The sequence below is a fragment of the Fulmarus glacialis genome, unplaced genomic scaffold, assembly GCF_000690835.1.
Source record: "Fulmarus glacialis isolate BGI_N327 unplaced genomic scaffold, ASM69083v1 scaffold40042, whole genome shotgun sequence".
NCBI lineage: Eukaryota > Metazoa > Chordata > Aves > Procellariiformes > Procellariidae > Fulmarus > Fulmarus glacialis.
In genome coordinates this window covers 18,966-34,975 of record NW_009199208.1, presented here as the reverse complement: position 1 = coordinate 34,975, position 16,010 = coordinate 18,966, and the positions used below count along the sequence as shown (strand labels likewise).

The window sequence follows — 16,010 nt, the reverse complement described above, 5'->3', positions numbered from 1 at the left end:
AAGAGTGAGTGCATACATTAGGTACTTCTTACCAAGAGAAGCTAGATCGGAATATTGTGAACTTAGGAGAAATAAATCCACAGCAGTCTGCTGGCCTGAGCAGTCCAGTGCCAACTTCTTATAAAAATCTGTTGCTGGACCAAGATGCTGGACCACCTTTGGTGAATAAATTATACAGGAAAAGTTAAGACAATGATCATGCTCTCTTAAGACTTCATGGAACAAAAGACATACTATTCAGCAGCAAAGTTATCATATGGAAGTTTCCTTTAAGCAAGAATTTATAGGCATTTCCACCTGCAGAAATTATTTTCCTTATGCTCCATATTCTTCTAGTTTGTACTTACAAGCAGTTATGATCCTACTTTCAATGAAGTTTACATTCTCATACAAATAAACATTCATGTAACTATGTGACACTTACTGGATGCTGTAAACTACAAGGCCATAAAAATAATAAGAAATCATGTTTTTAGGTCTACAATTTAATTTATCCACGCTTTGGTTCAAAACCCAGGTTGATATTAACTGAGTCAGCGATATTTGCAGCTTCTTTTGCTTGCCAAGAAAGGCTATGGACCAAAGGCCCAAAAGACAACTCACGCACTTTGAAACAAGTAATACCACACACACATGTATAAACTAGTGATCTTAAGTGCACAAACATAGAATAATTAAAATTTAGTGAATTGCTATAAATAAAAAACAAGAGTTGATCTACAGAACTATGCAAGTCAAAGACATGACCAGTCCCTAGTCTCATGAGATGAATATTAAAGGAAGTTTTTGTACCTTTGTGCTTGACCTTTGATTGGGATCTTCCCTGGAATGCAAAAGTCCTGCTCCCAAAGATGGTAACTGAGTTTGAAACACAGATATCCGACCACCCGTTGGAGACATCAGTTTAAACGCAGCCTGAAGAGCAGGGCCCAATGCACTGTGTGTTTCTCTTGTATTGGTGAACATATTTGGTAACGCATTCAATAGATCTTTTATCAGCTGCAGAACAGATTGAAAGGTGTTTATAAGATTTTGCAAGCTTGAGATTTTCTGCTATTTCTAAAAAGCTGTATTGCCGTAACTGAAGTGGAACAATCAGTACCAAATATTTCAGCTTAGTTTCAACATGCTAAGGAAAACAAAGTCATAATTTTAAAAAATATGATGCCTCAAACAAACAACATGTAATACTTCTATAATCAAAAAGTAGCATTGGAATTATGTATTATAAAGATAGGCTTGAATTCAAAGTTTAAAAAGAACCTCTATTTTGAATATTTAACTCTTTAAATTTAATGATACATTTTGAGCAATCATACCTCTTTGCTTTCATGGAGATTTACAAGCAAACTATCTGGTGTAGGTAGGAAAATATCTGTAGGGAGAATGGAAAAAAGCATTTTATTAAAGAAAAAAATAACATTAAAATAGAACAGAACATTTCACTGCCCACTGCTATGCGTACCATGAAATAGTCTACTTTTCTGATACATACATTAGAGAGAATAATACAGTCTATACAAAATAGAGATAATAATACAATCTAAACAAAACTTGTTTTATTCAAAGCAAAATTAACATTTGAATTGCACTTTTTAAACACCACCTACTATGTAGTTAGTGTAAGATTATTTTTTAAATTTTTTACACATGCAATAAAATTGACCTAATACCAGAATATTTGAGAGATTCTAATCTTTCTTCTGGGAAAAAAAATAGCTTCTCAAAAACTTAGTTTCCATTTTCTTTTTACTTACCATCAATATCTGAGACAACCAGCATCTGAGGCTGAGATAAACCTTCTTGCAAGTTGTAAAACTGAACAGTGCTGTCAAACGTTATGAACCCTATTCTTGTTCTCGAGTCTCCAGGCAGCCTGAAGCATTAAAAAATAAACTATTAAGCCCTAAATTTTTCTCTCTCAAGACACATACACACACAGAGCTCCTGCTAATGTTAGCAGAAACTCAGCTCATGAATACAGGGGTGAAGGGAGAACAAAAGAAAGGAGATCTGAAACATGAATACAAGTAATATTTCTTCAGTATTTTCTGAAAAGCTGGGATAATGATACAGTTTACAAGACTCTGTTACAGATAAGAACTCACTAATATACTGATGTTTTTTTCCAAGACAGAACTTAGTAGGTTCATTTAAACATTACACTGACACATGAAAGAAGGTAGCCTTCTCAGTTCTTCAGTAGAAAATAGTGCATTCTGCTCTTTCATAATTCAAACAACCCATTTACTAATTTAGTTACAGAGTACTTACAGCTCTAAACCAAAATCCAATGTCTCTACAATGCAACACACTTATTTCTCATGTGGACATATTCCTATGCATGGCATTAAAAATACAAGAAGAAAAACTAAATGGGATTTCTCAAATAAAATATAAAACATCAGCAAGTGCTGAAAACCATGACAGTGGACAAAAGCAGTAGAGACAAATACTGGTTTTACCATCTGGGTATGTAAATTAACTTGGATGTACTGATTTTCCTATAGACTTTGCATGGGATTTTATGAATTTTTCTAAAATAATTTAGCATGTATTTGAGAATCTCTTGACAAAATACCTGTAAAGTTCTGAACAAAGAAAGACTAAACCAATAAATGTAAATGAAGAATTTTGTTGTACATGTTGGTGTCTTTATCAGAAATTAAAATCAAGTTTCCTACGAAAAACTTGTAGAAAACAATTCTCAGAGTGAGGCCTCCACAGGATGCAAATTCATTTTCAAGAGACATGAACATAGTTAAGTTTATCAATCCTCCTTCAAAAAGCACCACCAATCCCATACATGCTGTTCCAGTGCAAAAAGGAGAACAGATAGAACGTGGCACAGGTAGATCTAGGTAACCGTGATCTAAAAAAACCAAACTGACAACACAATTCACGTAAGCAGTCTCACACTAGTGGTTACAACATTCCAGTACACAGCACCTCAGCCGTTTCAGCGCAAGAACCAGCCAATTTAATCTCTGTAATGTAGTTATTTTTGTTGGTCTTGGCAGGGGGGAAGAGCACACTTTATAGATGTTTGTACAATCAACGTTTTGTTAGAAGTTAAAGCTAAAAATTCTTTGCAGATAAATAAGTAAATTATTTGCAGATCCACCTTTAATCACATGCAGGGAAGATAGCTCACATCATGTAAATTGCTTCAACAGCTGTTTTTTGGGGGGGTGTTGGTTTTTTTGGCTGTTTTTTTGTTTTGGTTTTTTAGACATATAAGTTGCATTTCAGAATCTCAGGCAACAGAACTTCTGTCCTTTAAGGGCAGAATGTTTAAACACTATAGGCAAGTTTTCTGCAAAACTGTAGGTTAGTATTATTCATAATGACACGTTAGCTATTTTCAAAAGGTTATTTATATTCTTACTTGTCTAGGTTTTCCAGCAATGATTGGCAGACTATTGTCAAATATCCAGCCTCCACTGCATTATGAGACACATCTAAAACAAATAAATATACCGCAGGCTGAGGAGGACGAAGCTACAAAGTAAAAAAATAAAAATAAAAAAATGTTCAAAAATCATATTTAAAGAAATGTTAAAAATGGTTAGTCATTAGAAAGGGAAGTAGGAAAAGGAAATACTTAGAAAAATGCAAGGTATACATTACGCAGTAAAACTGATTTATTAACTAAGAGTCATGTGGATAGACTTAACCACAATTCCCAGCAGTTAGTAATTCCCATTTGTAATAAGCATAGAGTGTTATGCTTCAGAACAGAAATCGGATATTTTAGTCTCTCCTTCCAACAGCCAAGTCAAACATGACTCTCTGATGCCAGAAATGGAATTCACTCTTCAAAACACCACTGTTCTTTCAGGATGTGGACAATGCAATCCATTAAGTGGGGTTAAAATGCTCTACCTACATCCTTTTCCCAACCATATAACAAGCTGTATTTATTCATTGCCAAACGTCTTGGCCACAGTGTTTCAATCCAAAGACAAGAGAACAATTTATTTTTGCTGCTTGCTTTGTTAATAATGTCATTATAAACAGGGCCTTTTCCCAGGCCTTGTTTATCTTTCTTGGAGACAAGACTACTATCACAGCAATTGTAGGTTGACTCCTAGTTAGAATCGTTTCTGTCACAATTACTAACTAAAAATTCTAACCCAACTTAATTCTCTCGTTAGTCCATTACTGGTCCTCCAAAACCTCTTCAAAATGAGGGAGAAACACAGAAACCACATTGCATCAGACTCAAACCAGACTATGCCACATTAAACTACACTGGACGATTACACACATTGCAATTGCCTTTAATTGAGAAGCCTCTGAATATCTACTTTTGCCAAAATTAAAAATAAACATGACTTCTAACTATTCTTCGGTGTTAAGAGGATCTTCACGGGAAAATTAATACACTCCATTGGAGTAATATGCAACATTGATTTCAAATGCATTTATATTAACATGCAACTGTTGTTCCCATGAAAACTTTTTTTACCATATAGTCCGAGGAAGCAATGAATTCTACTGTAGAATTTTGGACCTCTGGCCGTTTGTGAGGCTCTCCATAAGATCGTGTCAGAGGATTATACATAAATTCTTCAGGAACTATAAAAAAAAAAAAATTTCCACAAAAAAATAGCTTATATATTTGTCAGCAAATAAAAACCATTATGGCAGCTACAAGCAAACTAATGCAGACATATTTCAATTATCACTAACAACAGAAAAAAATTCACATTAAGGGTACGTAAAACGAAGGAACATTTCAAGTATTCCAACCAACATCAAAGTTAAATAACTGGAAACAAAAGAAGGTTTATTTGAAACAGCAATATTTCCCCAACTTTAAAACGCCAATGCAAATAGAGCATTTCACAACAACAAGCTTCAATCTGTATTGTTTCTCATAACCTCTGGCCTGGATTGCGGACAGTATTAGCTGTCATCATGTTTCCATTTGCATATTGCAACAGCAGTCAATGGAGTAAGTTGATTTCACTATACAAGTAATCAGGATAAAATGATTACATTTTCTTAGTCTCCCAGAAAATTGCAAAATAACCTTTTGCTTCAGAAAATGCACAGCACATCTGACTCATGATCCAGAGATTGTAAAAAACATCTTAAGAACACTGTAATTTTAATTTACATTTTAATCTCAAGTATCTCGTGGACTGATATGATGCAAATACTTGAAAGAGATTCTATAAATGCAAGCATCTCCTGCTACAAAAACTTACCATCATTAACCCTATAGCACAGATTGCATTTCCACCTCCTTTGATCAATGAAAGAAACAAAAGGGTTGATGTATGTCCTGCAGGATCTGCACCTCACTATTGTGCTTGATGTTATTACTGGTAATTGCTAAAAAGAAACAACGGAAAGCTGTAACAAAGGTATGTAATACACTTTATGGAAAACATTACTATGCAGTACAGTGTATAAAAGCTTCATAAGACTAGATATTATATCATCCTTCCTTTTATCTTTTTAGCTCATTTTCATACAGAGTAATAACAATGCCTATTAAAAATATCGTCCCCTTTAAAATCAGAAGAAATAATATTTAATTACTGTCTTAATCCAATCTCACAAATCAAAGATGTAATAAGATTTTCAATGAAATTCTTTAAATTACTTAGTTACAATAACACAGCTACTATGGTAAGAGGAATTATGAAAGAGGACAACTTTGGGTGACCAAATATGACAGACAGCAAATCATACACAAAGAACACGTTATATCAAAAAAAGTCATATCAGACAGTTATTCACCTTTTTACATAAATACAAATAAATTAGATGGAGAGGAGTTGCTTAACAGTTATGAACACAGCTTCAATCTTACATTGTCCTTACCTTCTATTGACAGCATTTATCATGCCAGTAATACATTCAACACGAGCACCTCTTTTCAAGAGGGCACTGTAAACACCTTTTCTGACAGTTCTGAGCCCAACACACAGAGTAGTGTGTGTAGAGCTTCAGAGAACCACAGGCAAAGATATCCAACAATAAAGAAAAAATTTTGAAGGACTTGTACAAAGCTTCTCCCTTATGAATTTCAACGAAGCAGCAGTTTCACGGCTTTTTTCCCCTCCTCCTCTAAGTCCCAAATAATTTTTTGCTACTTCTGCTAAATTTAGGACTTACAGTTCATTTTATTTTATTGTTTGAACGAAAATAGACAAATCCATATATTAAATATATATACTAAAAAAAAAAAAAGGTAAGCTACTTTACCGTTAGGTCTCTGAAGGGATGTAGCAACAAACCCAAAGGAAGCTTAGCTTTGTTTAACAAAGCCTGTGTCTGTGGAATATTTGTCAATGTACATCGAAATGAGCTGAAAGGAAATAAAAACCATTATGTTGAAAACTAAATTTTAAAAGATGTTAAAAACATTGTGTTAACACTTGATTTTAAAGAATTTTGAAATTTAAGAAATCCTACGGTTTACAAAGCTGATTATTTTAATAAACAAAATTAATGCATCGAAGAGATTAAAAAAGCCTCCTAAAGAAACAAAAAAAAATACTCCCCCTCTCCCCAGTTTAGTAGAGCAGCAATGCAAGTATACCAAAATGAACTTGCAATAAAGAGATAAAACTGCTTTAGGTACAATGCTCAACGTAAAATGATGTATTTTTTATTCATTATAAAAATTTTTGGGGTGAAGGAACTAAAGGAAGAATACAGTATTTTCTAGTTCTCAGAAAGTAATATTTGTATAAGAAAACAGCAGAAAAGGATCTCAAATACTAAGAGAGTCAAAATCTTTTGTGTATGTAAAGCAGAGGACTGACTTAAAAGCTAACTAAAGGGCACTAAAAAACTCCCATGTATGAATAGTGCTGTCCAAAGTGTTCCACCCCTAAGAATGATTTCAAGACCCCCAGTTTTCCAATTTCTGTTTTCTGGTGGGACCATGCATTGTCACTAGGGCAGTAAGCTGCGTTAATTTGGGGCAACGAAAAGAAATTATTTTGGAATTAGAATGAAGATTTTGGGGGAGAGCAATTTCCATTTTACCTAGCTACACTTGACTTGGGATAGTAGATAATACTACTTAATGTTAATTGGAGGTGAAAGGATACATCATGATTGCAGGATTACCACATTAAAATATACTCACAGTTTATTCAGTGTATTTAGGTATGATCATCATAATTTTCTGGAAAAAAATCCTATGCAATATTACAAAAATATTCTATAAAACATACTGCATAACATTAAGGTGTTTATTAATAGATTATTTTTCTTTTTAGATGGGTAAAACAAGACAAAGATTAAGCAGGTTTCTTAATGTTTTAATAAGTAAGCTGCACTCACACTGCATACAACATATTCTGATGGCAGGACAGTTTCAACATTTGTGTAAGGATGCAGAGGATAAACTTATTTTCAAGTGAAAGGGGTTATATTAGCTCATCACAAAGATTTAAAGTCAGGAGTCAGTTTAGACATTTTTTGACAATTTAAATAATTATTACTCACTGAAAAATGTAAGATGCTGTTCTAGACACAATACACTTACTCTGGACTGCAGTTTAATTTCCTAAGATCAGAATTCAAGTTAGGCACAGGTGCTGGAACTGAAGATACGGGCAAAATATTTCTATCTTGTGTAAGGTTTACTGGTCTCAAGCTTTCTGGCTGCTGAGAATGCTGCAGACTTAACCCTCCTAAGGAAGAGGACAGCTGGTTCACACCTGGATATTGCTGAAAAAAGTAAAAGCATTGCAAACAGGTAAACACACAATCATGTTTAAATAACAACCTTAAGTCTTCTTGTAATCCCAAATCTTCCAGACATGTATTAAAAAAAGATACAGCAGTAGTTAGTTAACAAACCCAAACAAGAAGAGAATTGTATGGCAGAAATTTAAAAATGCCAAGACAAATGTGACATGCCTTCCAAATACGTAACATTGGACAAAATTCAAATTCGTGACACAAATCAACATTGGAAGTCACACATAATCCTTCAAGCTTTCCAGGCATAAGAAAACAAGTTTCTAGAAAGGCTGACAACCTTCTTCCCTCTTCAGAGATGTTACAGAAGTTACAGAAACTGTTTTTATATATTTATTTTTAAATTAAAACACAACAAAACACCATAGAAGAGGAGAAAAGGTTAGGTTGGAAGGCACCTTTGAGGTCTGGTAGTCCAACGCCCTGCTCAAGCAAGGCTAACTTCAAAGTTAGATCAGATGGCTCATAGCCTTGTCCAGCTGAGTTTTGAAAATATCTGAGGACTGAAGATTTCACAGCACAATCTGTTCTAGTGCTTCCCCACTCCCATTCTGAAGAATTTTCTCCTGATATGTCCAACCAGAATTTCACTTGCTGCAACTTATTGTTGGGTTTTGTTATTTTACTGTGTACTCCTGAAAAAAGCTTAACTCCATCTCGCATTATAGTGAAGACGAAGCTAAGTCTTTTAACTTTAAAAAAAACAAACAAACAAACAAAACATTTCCTCCAGGTCACATTTCACATTACCTCCATAACAGTGCAAGCATTCCTGGATATTACATGCTAACTTATGGTACTACACTCAGGTCAGCAAGGAATTTTGATCACCTACAACAGCAGCTTCAATACATTTGCCAGCCGGGCCTTATTTCAGAGTGGGATTTGTAAATCAGTATGTTTCGTTATCTACACCTCTTCGCACATACACTTCTCTGCACTGCTTCAGCATTTGTATTTTGCCTCAGTGTCTGCGTCTTTTTCAGATTTCACTGCTCTTGGGTGACTCACATGCGCAACAGGACCCAGGTGATTGCACACAACTTCTTGGGTGTTGGGCGCTCTCTTTACCAGGAAAATAGAGCAGATGCAAGCAGCCTGCTCCCCCACACATCCAGCACAGGCTCTACAGAGCTCTTTCATCTGGACTCTCTGCCATGCCTTGCTCATAAGGTGATTCAATGCTCGAGATCATAGCCCATAGTACTGCTCTGATCAAACGTATATTCGCTGATCAAGTACTCCATTATGCTCCTTCATGGTTTCCTATGAAAGTACAGCTCTTTGAAACACCAAACCTAAAAACTGTGGATGCCGCTAATAACTGGTAAAGCAAACTTGTTAAGCCTAACTATTTGGAGATACACTTAAAATTTTAATTCAAAAGCCTTCTAATAAGAAGTTAAGATCCAGAGCTATGACATCAATATTATACTTAACATTTGTTGTCTCAGAAATTGTAAAAATAGAATATGAAAATACATAAAAGAAGAAATGTATCATGCAGAAAAGACTTTTCCCATGAAGTTACTTCATGAAGTAACTTTTAAATTAAAAATACAAACCTGTGGATAGTGCTGAAACCCAGGATGGTGTCCTGGGTTACTGGGCTGCACAGGAGTAGGTGGTGCTGCATTTTGGTAGCCAGGCTGCAGCGTTGGATATCCATAACCAAAAGGCTTAGAAGCTTTTGATGTTTGGGGGACTGATGGAGCAGGAACTGGGCTGCTGGTCACAGAACGTGTCTCTGAAAGGACAAAAGAAATCCCACAGGTATTGAATATACTTACTATTTCTTTCTTAATTTAAATGTAAACTCCTAAATGCATAACAAACAACACTTCCATTTATAAGTTTTTGCATTATCCATCAAGTTTATCTGCACTGACCAAGCAAATTAGCAAGGAAGATTACTGCAATTATGCTGATAAAGGGGGTATACATCGGAAAATAACCATAGACTTGTGTAACTACTAACAAAATGCTATTTAACAAAAAAAAAAAGCCCACAACTTTTTTTTTTTAAAAAAAAGTATTTCAACTGAATTAAAAAACAAAACAAAAATCCCTTAGAACCACATTTTATTCCAAGACTTGCACTTGATATAAACCGGAAAAGAGACCATTCATGCTCAGTCTCTCCTCTACCACTCATGAATACTGTTAAAACATAAGGCTAAGGCGACAGAACTATTCTCTAAATGTAGACACTTGTTTCTTGAAGTAATGCAAATCCCTCCTGTATATCCCTGCAGCACAGTTTAGTCCCACTATTTCTAAAGGCCAAATTGAAAGTAATACATAGACCTAAATTCATAGAAAACTTAACATTTTTAAAGAGATGAAACTACTCTTTAGAAATGTCCACAAATGTGAGCTAAGTTTCAGAAGAATTTAAGTTTGGTAAAATCCACCGGGAAATGTGGCAGGCAAAGAAACCAACCACTCAAGAGCCAACCACCCAGAAACTACATTTGGCATGAGCATTCCAGGAGGGGGGAAAAAAAAATAAAAAAAAAAATCAACAGATCAAAGAAATTTAAAGTTGATCCTGTTACTCTTTAAGGAAAACAGAAGGAACAAGTTATTTTTAGAATATGCCTTCAGCAGAGCCAAAATGGTTAGTTACTAGCTGAGAAATTAGAATTTGTAATCCTGCAGCCATGCCTCCGCTACCCTTACTGCATGAGCTAGACCCTATGTGGATAGCGATGTCGTCTTTTTACTTGACAGAGATTTCACTTTACACAGGAACCCATCAAACTAAGCAAACTACTGTGACATTCTCAGAGGCCAGAGCAATGCAAAAGAGCCAGAGGGGGAGGCCCCCCAAATTAATCCAATTATTTAAAATATTGACTAACATACCTACATTTAACAGCATCTTTTCCGCCTGCTCTCAATATGACAGCTCTACAGATTTCAAGACTGAGGTAGTCTGCTAATAGGTTCATTTAGAACAAACCTGACACTCCTGGTATTTTTAGAGATAAAAATATGCAAAATAGCAGCCATTTTCTTTAAATTAAGAAAAAGAGAAGCAAATAACCTGATTCAAGCATCTCTGCAAGCTGGTATCGTTGGTCTCTCGAAACTTCAGTGGTATGTCAACATTATTAGCTACTAATGTCAACAGAATCAGGCATACAGTATATCCTAGAGAAAGATGCCTGCTTTCACACAGAGCATACTTTCAGCACTACCCTCAATATTACAATGGAAAGTATGACTTACGATACATGGAAGTTTTATTAAATGGTTACCCCAACTTTAGTGTTAAAACTGTGAAAAGTGATTAAAAAACCGAGGTATGTTCTCTCTGATGATTGCCCCCATTCCTTTTACATGCATTTCCTTTCACCTACTTGTTAATTAACAATAAATACCACCAGAAATAATAAAAAAAAAAGAATCACAAATTACTATTTATGTCTTGTAAATGTAAATATACATTTAAGTCTTTAAACAAACAATTCAGAATTAACGTGCGATAAACTGCTTACCTGGATAGCCACCTCCTTCCAGGGCATCATAATTGTTCAGAACAGGAGAGGCACTGCTTGTAGTAGAGGAACTATCAATTGCTAGGGGAGGAAAATAATTTAAAGTTAGGTGTTTAGAAATGGCAAATTTTTGAGAAATAAGAGACTGAGGATTTTTTCTGAAAACTTTGGTAACAAACTGTCAAGAAAGATCCTGGGAAAAAACACCACTTCAGCCCTAAGACTTGAAAGCTATTACCACTGCAAAGAGGAGGGGGAAGAAGAGATAAACAATCAACATGATTTTAAAAAACAGACAAACAAGCACATGCCCAACAAATAGCAAGAGAGAGATCAATGGGAAAAGGACAAGAACAATAAAAAAAGTTGTTTCTTGAAATAAAAAATATTTTTCTATTAAACTGAAAGTTCTTTCTAGACTACATCAACTGAAACTATGTACAACATTCTTGAAACAGCCTCTATCATGACTTCCTTCACAACTGCAAACAAAAGAAGATTCCCATCATCTTCAGAGTCATTATGCACCATCCCCATCTTCAAGCAAAACTGAGAAGTATTTAATTCTTTCCTCCTTTCTGTGCTGTTGTAAATCAGAGCTTGTTTTGTTCGCAATGTAAAACTTCTATTTTCCATTGAACATTAACAAGAGGTCTCTGCTTCAGTCAGAATGAACAGTTACTTTTGGTACAGTCAAAACTATGGAAGTAAGTATGCAAAAGTAAGTACCAAAAGTTAACTAGCCAAAAGTAAAAAAGCACATGGGCATTGTTAGTACTGAAGAGACTCCTAATGCTTAATTTTTAGTTCACCCTATGCATGCATCTTGAATATCTTACTGTAAAACATTGCAAAAAAGAATGTATTTAAAAACTTTTCTTCTAGTGCCATTTCACATACATTTCCAAAGAAAAAGGGCCAAAGAGATTAAATGTGTCTGCTCCTTAAACCATCCCAAGCCATGAAGTGCGACAGAAAAGAAAGAGTATATTTAAGAATTCAAAAAAGGCAATTATATATATAACTTTTGTGGCAGAACAGACTAAAAAGAGATTCACTGATACTATTCTACTCAGAAGGATCAACCATGACCACACATCCCATTGTGAAACTGAAAGTATTTCAAGAGAAAACTTCAATGGTGGAACATTTGAGATTTGATCCCCCTTCAACTGAGATTTCCAAGTAGAGAGACTACTGCATATGGAAACATAACATCACTGACATTTGGGACACATTAATACCATGGCAACATCATGCATGTATAGATTATTTTTGAGCATTTTGCCTTTAAAGCTTTCAACTAAGAAACAGAAAAACTATTCCAAAAAAACATGACACTAACAATAGATTTTAAATAATATATTAACACTGTGAAACTCATACAGTGTTAGTTTTCAGATTGTTTTTCGCTGTAAGTTTCCCTTTTTTCCCCCTCTGAAGTTTATAAAGGAACATAACTGCAAGATTTTTTTTCCTAACAAATTTTATCTTTCTTTTTATTCTAGAAACTGAAGGAAACAGGATTCATTATTTTGTTCCCCGAGCAGGAACACAGCTTTTAAATTTTTGGTAAATCCTACCACGGAAAAGCCAAAATATACTTTTATTAGGTCAACAAGATCAAGATTTAAGAATTTTCAAGAAGTTTTTCTTGTCTGACCAGGAGTTAGTTCTGCATTTCAAAAAAATACCAAGAGCACATAGGCACAGTTGTGAACATATAAGACACTAGTTCAAGCCTTCTGATTTAACCACTATGTCACTCTTTACAGGGTTTTTCCCACAGTAAATTGTATTAATAAAATTATATCCACCTATAATATAATTCCATATAAATGAGTTTGCTCTTTTCACCAGAAGATATTAATGATACAGTGAGTTGCAAAGAAGAAATATATACTTCCTAAGCTCTGCTTGAAAAGTTATATCAATTTGACAAATATATGAAAGAATGTATTTTTAAAGTATGCTGTAAGTAAAAATAATGCAACTTAGCCATACTTCTATTACAAAAAAAAAAAAAAAAAATCTATGCATCATTTTTGACATACAGAGAAGTTCTAGTCAGAAAGTATAATCTCAGATATTTTGAAACACAAACAAGGTCTGCCTAACTTAAAATAAGAAAGTGAATTGTATTACTGAGTATCCCATCTACTTACTGAAGACCTTTCACTTAAGGTCTTTGTTTCTAAAGAACTTTCAAATTTTGTAACCTATTCTTGAGAACTGTCAAGAGCCCCAATGCCTCCAAGAATTATGATGTGCCCTATTCTACTCTCCACTGGAAAACAGTTGACTCAAAAACAGTGAGTTGCACAGTTTCCTGCACACCAAAAGTAGCTTCAAAATCTAAGCTGGTCACATGTGTCATGGAAATCTCACAGATTTTCTGTCAATAAAAAATGCAAGAACTTCCACAAAATTAAACAGTTTCCCTATGCTTAAATTAAGCTACAACAGCTGTCAAAGTTTACTTTAGCATAATAAGCACCAGATCAGAGAACATATTAGGAAGACAGGAAAAAATGTTTTATAAAGAAAAAATATTAGAAAACTCTTTTTAGACAAAAGTAATACTTATAACATGCTTTTACAGTTAAGTAATTATTTTACCAATATAACTTTTGCTTTCAGAGTTTTCAAGAACTCTTTGGCAACATAGTTAAAGATCTAACTGGTAAGAGCGACAAAAAAATTGAGAAGATACACAAATACAAGCACCCAGATGTCCAACGTCTATTTTTCATAAAACTACTGGCACAACCTGAGCTAGAAGCCTGTCTACAGAATCTGTTTAGGATTTATATTAGCTCCTGGTGACAGGGCATAAAATAGGATGCTTACTAATCAGGTAGCCTATGTATTGAACCTGGGTGCCATTTCACTCTTTTGCATAAGATTAAATTTAAATACAATTATAGCTCAAAGGCTACATGCTTTAGCGAAGTACAGAACTTGAAAGAGAAAGATGGTAGGGAATATGAAAACTTTGTCTCTGGTAGGTTTAAGGAACAAAGTAAGGAGACAAAGGTTGTGATTGATAAAAAAAAAATCTGACACATCCTTTGACAGAAACCTTGGCATAGGATTAGGCAAAGATAATTATCTGCAGAAAATTCAGTAGGTAGTCTTGAAATAAAAAACCAAAATGCTCTCCTGGCTCTTTTAGCCTACTCTTTAGAAAGGGGAGTTCAAACAGTAGCTGCATCACAATAGCCAAAGCAAACTTTATATCCCAAAGTGGAATTATTTTCTAGCTGGTAAAATCTAAATAGACTCATAGCATTAGAAAAAAACCCGGTATCTAAAATTAGGAAGTATCCTTAGATTTAAAAAGAAGAGTTATTCAAGAGTTACTATGCATAATTTAACACTAATACTCAACCCTCTGGAGAGATCAAATGCGTTATCACACAAAGTGTAAGAAAGTAAAGAAACCGAACCAATAATCTGAAATATCAAGAATTACACAGGATATGCAAAGTATCCTAACACTTGTGCTCCACTAGGGGTGGGGGTAATATTATCACTTATATTGACGCTACTGCGCCCTCCAAATATTGTCCTTCTCTGGCTGGAACAATGACAAGTTTGGCTGAAAATGCCTTCCTCCCTGGAAAAAGACAACAGCAACTATTTTCTTCTAATGTTCTACTAATAATTCAATGTAACAGTTGCATCAATATTATTCAAATTGATAACATGAACCCGTCACACTGTTCTTAATTATGACCTGGATATCATCATTGTTTTGCTCCATTCTTCATATCGTTAAGAGCGCACTAAGCTATGTTCACAGTATTCTAGTTTTATGATTTAATTATTTAATAAGACTCAGAATTATGTGGCACTGATTTTTTCTGCCCAGTTACAATATGAATTACAAGCTTAAAGGAAAAGTTACAAAAGTTTGCTATCCCAAATTAATACTCAAAGCCAGCACACACAAGTGGGAGTAGTATATCAGCACAAGGTATGTGCTATTACTTCCACCTATCATGAAGGGTAGAAGTCTAATGTTTAATCTCAAAAAGCTTTTTACACTGTTACCACTCATATATAGATTGTACAGATTTTTTTTTAAATTAGAAGGAAAAAAGTTACCACCCAAGAAACTACGGTGGCGAGAAACATGAAACTCGCAAAACCAGGCCATTCTGACAAAATACAGGCAGAATCCTTGCAACCAAGAAGGTAACATTTCAATTAATCAGAACAAACTGCTTCTTAAAAAAAAAGTAAACAAACTTTTTAAGTTCCCTACGAAGCAAGCAGGTTAAAACTGAACCTATGTGCCCAACCATAGAGACATACCTTAGAAGGAAAAAAAAAGCAGCACAGATTAATTTACTGCCTTAAAAAGCAGTATTTACTTTACTACCTTAATTGTAAGAGTTCCCTACATGTAAAATGAGAAACAAGCTAAACACTGTTTAATGTAAGGATACAAATGGCATCTAGTTGTTTAACATAAGCAATTATCAGTCTAAGTTCTAGAGCTAGTTATCTTCATTTAAGAGTTTAAAACCTACTGCAAATCAAAATATTAAAAATATGGGAGTCTTGCAAGTTGTGAATATTACTTTGTTAGATACATAAAACATCTGACACTAACATGACAAAAAAAGATGACTGTTTGCTGACCACTACCGAACTCCTTTTTGTTTACTATACTACTAACAGCTGGGAAATTTCTAGTTAACTTGATACATGATGAGTCAGAGTGACATTTTGTCTTAAAGGAAAAAAGTTTCAGGGGATGGAAAT

The 16,010-nt window shown here is 34.5% G+C and overlaps 1 protein-coding gene across 1 annotated transcript in view; it reads right to left on the bottom strand.

The window, feature by feature from the left end:
• The window catches only part of SEC24B (SEC24 family member B), a 42,151-nt gene that overhangs the window by 12,700 nt on the left and 13,441 nt on the right, over positions 1 to 16,010 (bottom strand). The window contains 11 exon segments of the mRNA XM_009573171.1: positions 33 to 156; positions 793 to 999; positions 1,320 to 1,375; positions 1,758 to 1,876; positions 3,389 to 3,501; positions 4,472 to 4,581; positions 5,217 to 5,343; positions 6,223 to 6,325; positions 7,517 to 7,701; positions 9,300 to 9,481; positions 11,238 to 11,318. Coding sequence (XP_009571466.1) covers positions 33 to 156; positions 793 to 999; positions 1,320 to 1,375; positions 1,758 to 1,876; positions 3,389 to 3,501; positions 4,472 to 4,581; positions 5,217 to 5,343; positions 6,223 to 6,325; positions 7,517 to 7,701; positions 9,300 to 9,481; positions 11,238 to 11,318 — 1,407 coding nt within the window.